At 57.2% G+C, this 11410-nt stretch overlaps 1 protein-coding gene across 1 annotated transcript; it reads right to left on the bottom strand.

Moving 5' to 3' along the window:
* Positions 1–448: 448 nt before the first annotated feature.
* Positions 449–4401, bottom strand: CRIP1 (cysteine rich protein 1). The gene is made up of 5 exons (XM_082287611.1): positions 4303–4401; positions 1477–1571; positions 1310–1367; positions 1136–1183; positions 449–788 (listed from the first exon to the last, which is right to left on the bottom strand). The coding sequence occupies exons 1-4, from the start codon at positions 4340–4342 to the stop codon at positions 1143–1145; spliced, it is 234 nt and encodes a 77-aa protein (XP_082143737.1). The 5' UTR covers positions 4343–4401; the 3' UTR covers positions 449–788; positions 1136–1142.
* Between the last annotated feature and the right edge of the window lie 7009 nt (positions 4402–11410).

The following is an 11410-nucleotide window of genomic DNA, read 5'->3' as shown; positions in this document are numbered from 1 at the left end:
ACGGAAAGACATGGTTAAGAAACCATTTTAGAAACATCCCTCAAGTTGACATCTTTGACATCTGTCAGTGCCATTTTTCCAGTAGGGCAAAAACACTGAAACACGAAAGAGCAAATCTCGTGTGAGCCAGCTCTTGCTTTCTAACACCACAGCTCTGCTTTCCCTGCTGAGGGAGGCTGGCTCTGCTTAGATGGCAACCTCCTGCCTCCCTTGGCCTTCTTGTGTGGCTATTCAGAGCAAAAGCAGCAAATATCAAGTTATCCTGATGTGACAGTCAACCCTCTCCCAGCAAGACACCTCTCTGCCCCACCTGAGGGCACGTGGGGCCATCACACAGTGTGGGGCTCAATCCAAAGGCCACAGGGGCCTCAAGCAAGTGGCAAGCGCTTCACAAGCGAGTCCCATGGGACTCCTGTTACAGAGAGCACAGCTGCTACAGGAGGGAAGCATCTTTTCATTTATTAAAGACTGAGAATACAACTGTGGGCCCGGCCACGAGAGCTGGATGCCCAAAGCAGAGCTAGGTTTTGGCTGGAAGGGCGCAGTCTCCTCTCCAGGCAGCCTTCTGCAGTATCAGCCAAATTTCCTACCCGGCAGGGCAACCCAGCATCCCCACCCTGGCAGCACTCCATCTGGAGCAGAGCCTCTCTCCACACCAGCCCAGCCTTGGTTACTTATTGCTTTGAACGTGCTAGTCTAGTACAGGGTGAATTAAAAACAAAAATGCATGTCTGCTGCGGTGTGTTTGTGGTGTCTTCAGGTTGTGCTGGGAACCCTGGACATCAGACCTGGAGAGGGATGGAAGAGAGGAGGAGGTGAAGTCAGGCTGGGCTGCGAGCAGAGATATCCCAGAGACAGCAGCACTCCAGGACAGATCCTCTCTTTGCCAACGGGCCACAAAGCAATGGCCTTTGGCATCTGCTGCCAGAACTAAGCGAGTGCTGCCAGTCAGCGGCGGCTGGTGGAGAGGAGCAGCTGGCACCCAGCTCCTGAGCCCCGGAGCAAGGGCTGGGAGCCACAGCCAGCCCAGAGAGACGCTGTGGCAGGCCTGCCTTTCCCGCTGGCCTGAGGGAGGACAGCCCCAGCCAGCCCTTGGAGCCAGAGACACGAGGGGAGCTCCGAGGGAAGGACCAACCTGAGGTTTATTTGAAGGTGTGGCTCTCAGCTCCTCCCCGGCCGAACCCTGGAAGAGATGGAGCGGGGTCAGCATTGCCATGGGATGGTGAGCACACCGGCAGCTGCAACTCGCCGGGAGACAGGAGCCCTGAGCCCCCTCACTCCCTCCACAACCCCGTCACAGACACCCTACCTTTGGGCCCAAACAAGGCAGCGTAGCAGGGGTGGTTGCAGTAGGGTTTGCCATCGTGCTGCAGGGAGAGAGAAAGAGCATCAGCCCCACCAACCCTTCAGCTCCACCTCTGCCTGTCCCAGCCCTCAGTTGCAGGGGACAGGGACCTCCTGGGCAGCAAACCTCACCTCTGCATGGCCTCCAGATGTCAGGGTCTTGTTACACTTCTCACATCTCAAGCAGGGCCGGTGCCAATCCTTCCCCAGAGAAGTCACCTTCTCGGCTGCCATGGAAAAGAGGTGGGTTAGTTGAGGCACCGAACAGGCACGAGTTAGTTTTGGCAGATTGGTTGCCTTGCCATCAACCCTTGGGATGACATTTTTGGGCATTTTCTGAAGCCTGCCAGAGGGCACAGTGTTCAAACCCAAGTGTTCGCTGTGTACACACAATGCCATACACATCCAGGAACACGGATCTGCAGCAGCAGTGCCACGCCCAGGGTGAGCATGGCTGCATCCATGAGGATGGACTGACTTCTACTCCATCTTCCAAAGCTCTGAGGACCTACCTCCTTCCAACAACAGCCTGCACGGGGATTAATTTCTCTGCAATGAGCTGGAGCCCAAGAAATCACTAGAGCTGGCAGAGGTGAAAGGGGATGCTGGCGAGGACTGAGGAGGCAAAGCCATTGCCACACCCTGCCAACACAAACCAGTTCCCTCCAGCCACAGCTCCGATTCTGCTGGCACCATGGCAAGCCAGAGCAGAGCTGGAGCCTGGCTGGGGTTCAGGCAGCCATGGGAGGGACAACATCCCGGAGCCAGGACATGTTTACAGAGAGGGGGGGAAACACAAGGGTGGCTTTTAATTGCAGCACAGCAGGGGAGAAGGGTATTTTCTGCAGACGTGTGTGCTCTTCATATTGGCAGCAGAGCTCCTGGGAATTTGTTAAGTGATTAAACAGGGCTGTCCACAGGAATCCTGTCAGAGCCCGGTTGGAAAACTGCCCCCGTGCCTGCAAATGGGACCAAGCCAGTGTGGGTAGTGGCCCCTGGGGGGCCCTTGGCAGCCTGAAGCACCTCTTCTTTGCAGTCCAAATATGCCCACAACAGCCTGTGCAAGGAGCAAGCTGATGGCTGCAGAGGTGGGAGCGGGGGCAGTGCCCAAATGTCACAAGGCAGCCCTGCTGCCATTCCCCAGTGGCACAAAGGGCCTCCTATGCCCGCAGCCTGGCAGGGGCAACAGTGTCCTCCCCCTGGGCACCCCTAGGAGCCCGAGCCTGGCCCGTGGCAGGACCCTCCTATCACAGGGTTTCTGGAAGGAGCACAGCCTCCCCATCTCTTGCACACGCATTTGCACCAACACTTGGGCAGGAGCTCTGCTAAGGCTCAGTACAGCACTCAACCATGAAGGCAGAATTCCTGCAAACCCCATCCCTACTCCTCTCAGCACCACCTCCTCCCCTCCCCTGCTCTCTACAGACACGATTTGGCCCAAAGCAGCCTGAGGCATGCCCAAGCAGGACTGCCGGGCTCTGAAAGCCTCAGGGTGCCCCAGAGCAAGGCTTGCTCTGCCTTCTCTGCCAGCACTTTGGATAATCTGCAGGCACAGAAATCAAGCGTCAAGCTTGGTCCTCCAACAGCTTTTGAACCCTCCTCAGCCTCTGCATCAACAGAGACATTTCGTAATAAGTGCAAGCGTGATAAGTGCAAGGTCAAACCCCTCCTTGGTCAAACGGTCCCGTCCCAGCTCCTCCACGGCCGCACCTGCAGGCACAGCAAACCCAGCTCGCCCTGAGCGGGAATGATACAGACCCACAGGGAAAGGCACTCACTGACACCAGCACCTTGGTGGCTCCTGATACCAAGCCACATGGGTGGATGAGGCACCCCAGGATCCTGAGTCGCAGGAGGGAGCCACAAACTGTATTGTGCCAAAACCCCCATCTCAAAGCCTGTCTGCAAGCAGTGAGTTCAAGGCAAATCAAAGTTTCCCAGCCACAGGAACCACAGCCCCAGCAGCCCTCTGGGCAGCGCCCATGCCAGCCCCGGCACAGCTCCCCAGGGTGGGCATCGCTAACAGACAGAGAGCAGCTCCTGTGTTTGAGCCCCCAGCTCCTTGGCAGAGCACAAATAGTTGGGGTGCATGCACAAGCAGAGCAGAAATAAAGCAGAGAGAGAAGTCAGTGATGGCACCTGGGTTCCAGATCCCTCATCTCTCATAAATTAGAAAGCAGGGAGTGTGTGTAAGCTGCTCCCAGCAAACCCCCTCCAGTTCAGCTATGCCAGGCAAGTGGGGAGGTCTGGCAGAGGAACCTGCCCATTCCAGCAGCTGATAGCAGAGTGAGAAGCTCAAACCCCACAGATATCCTCAGACAGGATAGCAGGTCCATGGCCCCAGAAGGGGCAGGAGCTTTGGGGCCCCAGTTTGGAGGGAAGATATCTGCAGGAAGCCCAGCAGCAGACGGCAGCCCAACAGGGCTCACACCTACCCTGCAACAGCGGCTTAAAAATACCACCCCAGAGGTGTCATCCTGCTGTGCTAAACCACACAGAACAACATGTGGGTGACCCCCTGACCCATGAACTTGCTGGAGGGCAGGATTTGCCATTGGGGAAGGTGCTTGCTTCACCTGCCCAGGCTTTCAGAGCAGCAAGCTTTACCAGCTGGGCCTTTAGTCTCCAGATTGGCTCAGGGCTGCGGGCTGTGCTGGGAAGGAAGTGGGGTGAGCACCCATGCTGCGCTGGAAGCACCCAGTGCAGCCTGTGCTCTGCAGCCAGGCACCTCCTTGGGGTGGATCTATAGGATCATCCACCCGGGGCACCCCGGGGACCCACAGCGCAGGGGTGAGCAACTTTGGGGTACCCCAGGAATTTGCAGAGATGGGGTGCGCAATATGGGGGCACCCAGAAGCCGGGGTGCCCGGAGGACCCACAGCGCGGCGAGGGGGCAGCATCGGTGCCCGACAGGTCCCCCGCGGTGCGGGCGGCTGGGGAGGGGCAGGAAGCCCTTACCGAAGTAGACCTCCTTCTGGCAGCGGGGACACTTGGGCATGGTCTCGGCTCGGCTGGGCTCCGGACTCCGCTCGCACCGGCTGTGGGATGCTCCACGCCGGCCCCGCCGAAGTCACTGCCCGCCCGCCCCGCCCCGCCCCGCCCAGCGCCGCCCAGATGTGCGCTCCGCCCCACCCAGATGTGCACCCCGCCCGCAGCTGGAGGAGCCCGCCTGGGGCACGGCCCTGCCAGGGCTCCCGAGACGGGGTCCCGCACCCCTCCCAGCCCTACACCCCCTGCACCTCTTGCCCCCTGCAATCCCTCCAACTGCACCCTTTGCACCCTTTGCAGCCCCACACCCCTTGCACCCCAACCTCCACTGCCCCGCACAGAGCCCTGTCCCCTCTGCGCACCAGCTCCCTGCCCACGCTTGTGCTGTGCGGGTGGCCGAAGCCCCGCTCAGAGCGGGAGCTGTGATTGGCATCTGTCAGTTAACCACACTCCCAGATAAGAATTCATGGGGTGCTGGCCACCTAGGCTCACCTCCTCTGAGCACAGACATGTTTTCTCCCAAGGAAATGTAAAAGTCGACCCTCAGGCAGGGTCTCCTGCCCGTGGGGAATTTCGGGGTGCGAGATGAAGCAGGAGGGAGCTGCAGGGCTGTAACCCCCCACTTGCAGGACATTGGGAATGGCGTGGGTGCAGGACATGGCTGCACTCACTGTGGAGAGCCAGCCTATCTGTGTCACTGACTTTGTCATTTTATTAGGAGGGAGGACTTGTTGTTCCTTTGTGCTTGGCTGTGAAGGAAATGAAAAGCCTATCCAAAGGTCTGTTTTGTATGAAACAATCCTCCCCAGGGCATGTTGCTGTGCTGGAAAGGTCATGAGGGCTTGTGAAACCCAGCGCCAGGACGCCTAGTGACTGCCTCCCGAAATGCGAGGCATCCCTCACCGGCAGAAACAGGGCCCTGCTGACACCGGATCCCACCCGTGGGTGCAGGAGGAGAAGCAAGCTGTGTCCAGAGGTGAAGTTCATGTTCAGCTGGGACTGCTTTATGACCCAGCCTGGCTCCAGCACCCTCCCTTCCCAACACAATCCCCCTGCTGATGCTCCCTGCTGCTGCTCCCAGTCTTTCACCCCACATTTGGCAGCCCCACTGCAGGCTGGGGAGCACCATCCTGCTCCAAGGGCAGCACTGGGCTCAGCAGGGTGGGCATCACCCACACTGGCGGGACGTCACTGGGACCAGCTCCCAGCTAAGGTGTGAGTCATGCTGAGATGCTGAGACAGTGTCTTACAGTATGGGAGGGGAGACTGTCCTGCAAGGGCCTCCACCCTGCCTCCTCCCCATTCTTCCTGCCCTGAGGCACCAATACATGCAGGCACCCATATTTCAGCCACATCACATCCCCCTGTACCCAGACACAGCTTTCGGTGAGCACCCAGCTGGGTTACCCAGGCCAGGACCCCTTCCCCACACCACCAGGGGTGCAGCTGGCACCCTGATGATATAGGGGACAAGGCATGTCCTCTCCCCTCTCTGGTGGCCCTGCTTCCCCTCCTACATGGTGCCAGGCTGCTTTGGGGCCACTGACTGGCTCGGACAGACGCCTTCAGCTGCACTCCCTTTTAAGGCAGGTTTTGTGCCCGCCGGCAGCTGAAAACTGCCTTCCTGCAAGTCTCCTCCAGCTGGCCAGCCCTGCGGCCAGTCCTCATGGACCACTCAGCCCAGTTCCTCTTGTGGCAGGAATGCTCCCACCCCTGCTGGGGCAGCAGGTGCCACTGCATGGCAGCGCACACTGAGTGACCCGGCTGAAGCAGAGCCCAGCTGTCCCCTCCTCTCCGTGTCCCCATGGACTTTCTGGAGATTGTTTTGTTCACTCAACAGAGCAGGCACAGAACCAGGGCCACTCTCACAAAGTAGGTGCCACCGAGCCACATGGTGCTCTCTGCCGATCCTCCCTGCATGGGGCTGTGTGCCTGCTGGCCCCTCGTGGCTCCTCAATTATCCCAGCTGGCCCTGCTGGGCTACCAGAATCCATGGACCTTGGGCTAGGCCCAGCCTGCTTCACAAGCAGTGAGCCAAAGCATGGTGTTAGTGTGCCCTGCAAACCTGCATGAATCCCCCTGAGCCGATGTCAGGGGGAAGGCTGCTGTGGGACACAGCCCTGGATCCTACATCCCATGGGAGCTGTACCTGCACCCTGCTCATGGCTGTGACCCCGCTCCTGTCCACCTGATTAGCAGGCGTGCACAGGGCTGGGGCAGTGCAGCAAAGCTGTCTGGCAGAGGGCCCCAGCAGGGAGGGAGGAAGGGCTGCAGGTGCTCCCAGAGCACAGCAGCTTCTCAGGCGCCCACAGGATACTGTCTCTTGCTCATTTTACAGGAAGTGAGTCCATATACACTTGGAACACCGGTGTGCGAAACCCGTCAGCGCTCTGCGATGGAGCAATACACTGAGGCCCCACTGGCCTGTGCTGGAGAGAGCTGGCTGGAAACATTGCAGCAGGCTGACATTTGGGGTCACTGCTCCTTCTGCCATCCAGGGTCCCCCCAGGACACAAAACCATGTGTGCAACAAAAACAAGCTGAAACTGTGTTTGTGAGCCTTCTTGGAGTGGCAGTGAGCAGCAGCCAGCTCATCCCTCTTCATTGGGGTGCTGCCCATGATGCCATGCCCACACATACAGACGAGGTCGTCCAGTGGGCAGCTCCAGTGCTGGGCAGAGACAGCACCAGGGAGCAGCAGGAGAAGGGCAGGGGTGACATTTTCAGCAACCCCGGGTCCCACCCAAAGCATCATTTCAAATCAAGGTTCATAGCCTGACAGGGAAAAAACCCAGCCAGTGCCAAGAGCAGTCTCTTCAGCAAACCACAGCTTTATCTTATCTGGAGACCTTGTTCCAGCTAATTTAACCATTAGACTGAGCATGCCTCAGCTGTCAATGCCCTCTGATAAGAATCTGTGGGTGAGGCTCTATCCTGAAGCATCAGGCGCCAGCACTCCCCGATGGCATGGCAACAGCCCTTGGAAAACCTGGGCTGTCTCATGTGTTTGTTTGGGTGGTGTTGTTATGGCCAGGGTTATCCCCTCCCTTGGCAAGAGCGAGCACCCATTCCCCAGCTCCATCTGTGGTTTTTTTTGTGCAAGGTCCTTGCAGACCCCAAGAGTTTCTTGGGCTCCTGGGGCAGGGCTACAAGTCAAGACCTCCTGGGTGTGCCAGAGCTGCCTGCCGAAATATCTCCATCAAGCATCTTGGCCTCTGGTGACTACGGCAGAAACAATTGGAAAAGCCACTGGCATTTTTGCAGGCAGGGCGGTGACATAAGCCAATTTGGGTTTGTTTTGCTAACACAGCAAGAAAAAACAGCTATTTCCATGTAGCAGACCAGCCCATCTGCCCAGACAGCAGCTCCAGGCTCCCCTTCCTGCCCTCCCCTTACTGGAGTGGGGTAGGGGCTCCCACAGTTCTCACAGCTCCCCAGCACACTTGCACAGAGGGGAGATGATGCACCAGTGAGGGCATGACCCAGGGGCCAGTGGCACCCCCGTCCAGCATTGTCCCAGCACTCTCACAGCTGCGAGTCCTACAAAATCTCCCTCCCTGGCCATATTTCAGCCCGCACTTGTGCAAGTCAAAGGCCCTCTCAGCCAAGACTATTTGTCGTAAAATATGCGCTACACCACCCGCCATGGAACTCTAATTTGACAAGAAAATTATAGGATGGCTTAAAACAAGCCCAGCAGAAGCTGGGGGGAGCTGCCAGGCACATGATCCCATGAAAGGCCCGCGAGCTGCCGGTGCCGCAGCGCAGCGAAGCTGCTCGGTGTGCCCTGCAACAGGGGCTGGCGGGCTCTGCCCCCACTGGCCCTCCAGCACCTCCGGATTTGCACATGGCTAATCCCATTACCAGACAGACAGGAAAACAACAGCACGAAGGCGGCTGTCAGGGCAAATTACACCCTAAGGAAAACCTCTGGGATACGTCTTCATAAAGTTGACAGGTGACTGCTGGCTGGGAGTAATTGTGAACAAGACGGCAGTGGGAAAAGCCTTCCAGGAGTGGGGGGCTTGGGGAAGGGGTTTGGAAAGGAGTACTCTGGGGGTTTCTGGCACACCCACCAGCACACTGCCATTGGTGCTGGAAAGCCCCAAAAAGTTTGAGCCTGTGAAATACGCTCGCTGCCACGCCAAAATCTGCGCTCAGTGCCCTTGGGGACACAGTGCAGAATCGTCCTGCCGCAGGCATGGGCAATCACATGTCAGCTTCCAGCTGAAACTGTAAAAACACTTCCAGGCCAGTTCAGGCAGCTGGCTGCCCCTGCAGCCCCATGTCAGGTCAGCTCTCACCCTCAGAGCCAGGGCGTGAATTATCATCACGCGGTTAATGTTTCACTGCACGAGCAATAACAAACACAGAGCCATGCACCAGCTCCCGGCTCAGTGCGGATGGAGCATGCAGGGCTGCCCACGTGGGGACACAACATGGACACGACTGGGACTTCCATCCATGGAACAAAAGGGTGTGGTAGCCCTCGTCCGCCTTTCCAACCCCGCCAAGACATGGAAAATCTCCTCCAATTTCATCCAGGCTCTCCTGAGTACAGTCTGGCCAAAGTCTCCGCTACCATCTGCACTTTTCTGCAAGCTTTCCATTAGTGGCAGCCCCAGGAAACCTCCTGGCTAAATCCTACTGGGGGAGGATTTGGTACAGTTTCCTGGCGTGGCCTGGCTGTTTCTGTTGTGGCTATCAAATGGAGCCGGGATTGTCAAGGAAGCAAAATCTGCTGCTTTGGAAAGCTGCCCAGTGCCCAGTAGGCATTGCCTCTGCCTGCCAGGGAGAGGCACATGGGTGCTGGGGGCTGGCAGGGACTGTGGACACTACTCAGAGGCTACTCACAGGGGATCTGTGCCAGGGATCACCTCCCCAGCCTCCCTGGCAGCACCGATTGCCCTGGGCTGGGTCCAGGCTGTTGACGCCACACCTTTTATTCCTGGTTAAAAATTCACTGGAGGTGAGGCAAAGGGATGCAGAAGTGTTTGCTCTCTCTGTGAGCACACTGCTCAGCGTGGTCATGCCGTGGCAGTGGAGCAGGAAGGTGAAAAGGATATGACTACTGTGCTTTGACATACCCAGGCATGACAGAGGGCCAGGACAGAGCAGGAGAGAGAAGAGGAGGAGAGGAGGAGAAGTCACAGGTTTGCACAGCCATTATCAGCCTGCACGCCTCCATCCCATCAGCATAGGTATTCCTCCCCCAGCAGTCTGCCCCAGCGCACTCGAGGTGCCCCTTGAGCTCCCCGGGGTGGTTCCCAGCTGCTCACCCTACCTGAAAACCTAAAGGCTGGTACAGAGCTCAGCCTGCATCCTGGGGTGTTCCCTCGTGGATGCCCCCAGGCAGGAACCAGCCGGGGAGCCAGCACCATCCTCACCAGTGGCACAGCCAGAGCCTGCACCAGCAGCTCTCCCTGCGTGACAGCCCAGGGCACTGCCCGGGCAGGTGGGTTTACAGCCCAAATCCTCCTCTGCTTGGTTTTGTGCCATTCCTTCTTCTTCATCCCTGCCTGCTCTCCTGCACCCTCTCCAGTATTTACACCCAGTTCTTTAACCTCCTACTGGGACCAAGCCAAAGCTCGGCCAAGCCAGGAAGAGCCCCTCTGCTGACTTCAGAGAGTATCTGAGCCGGCTCTTGGCCCTTGTGGAAACAAGCTGTGCTTACTGGGTCACTTTTAATATCCCATCTTAAATCACATCTTCCAGCACTTCATCCCTTTTGGCTCCTGTTTATTGATTTCCCAGCAAATGCTTTAAATCTGTCTGGCTTCACTGCCTGGCTGTGCTGCTCTGGCCCCCAGCATATCAGAGCTGTCCTGTCCTGCCATCTCTCTGCATTTCAGGACCCCTCCACACGTGATGGTTGCATCTCCCTCCCCTGCATGGACTGGCTCAGATGTACCCAGGGCTGCCCTCATCATTCCTACCCCTACCAAGTCCTTTCCTGGTGTTTTCCATGCGTGTAACCCGCTGTGCCTCTCTGGGACCAGCCTTTGTACACTCTCCGTCCCTTTTCTGGGTCACAAAGAACAGCACAAGCTGTGCAGCCCTGTTTCTGATGGCACAGGCACCCTCAGCCTTCTCTTGAGAAGCACCACTAGGTGACAATCCTGCTCCTCCCACAGCCCCCATCACCCAGACTGCCCTCAGAATAGTTTGACCAGCTGGTGAGTTCTCTACTGAGCTTTGCTGGCTCCCAAGAAACCTGGGAGCCAGCAAGTGAAGTGGCCCAGGACAAATTCACAGGGCTTGGGGGATTTCCAAGCAAAGCTGCATCCACTTTGTTCTCTATTTTCATCTGTACCCTGGAGAGCATGTCTGTAATCACCAGAGCCCTCCAACTTTTTTACCCCACTAGCAAGTCCAAGCTGAAAAAAAAAAAATATTTGACATCCCTGAGGGGAAGGATGTTTTCCAAGCCTCAAGAGAAGGAGCACTTTCAGCTCACATAGGCCTCCCAAAAATAAATACAAAAATGTACCAAGGATTAGAGGCCAGAGCTGCCTGAGCACAGTGCCCCTCTGCTGTGCCTGTGCCCTGGTCCCCACACTGAGCCATCAGCACAGGGCCAGCTCCAGCCCCTCAGCACATACAGATAATCCCAGATAGGACCCCAAAGCCCTCCTACAGCCTTCAGGTTCCTGCTCTTAACACCCACCCTGTGGGTACCTGCTGTACCTGAGGGACACTTTCTGTCACGAGGGATGCCCAGTCCCTCCACCTCCCTGCGGGTGGGTGAACACTGCCCACCCAGAGCCTGAGCAGCCAGGTTGTGCCCTTTTGCGTAGCAGGACGCTGTGATATTTGCAGGCTTCCCAGCACCCCCCTGAGCAGCAGGGCCGAATTTTGTCTATTTTTAATTTCATTGCATTCCTTCAGTAAAACTCTCATGGGGAGAAGAACATGTAAGGAGGAAAAACAAAAAAAAACCAAAAAAAAAACCAAAAAAAAAAAAAACCAAAAAAAAAAAAAAAAAAGGAAAGAGAAAGGAGTTGAGGGGAAAGCCAACCCCAAATCAAAATAAAATCCTGGGTTTGTTACTGCCTGGGAGCAGGCAGCAGCTGGGATG

This window comes from Coloeus monedula (assembly GCF_965178545.1).
Source record: "Coloeus monedula genome assembly, chromosome: 9".
NCBI lineage: Eukaryota > Metazoa > Chordata > Aves > Passeriformes > Corvidae > Coloeus > Coloeus monedula.
The sequence above is the reverse complement of the archived record's forward strand: the minus strand, read 5'-3'. Positions and strand labels throughout refer to the sequence as shown.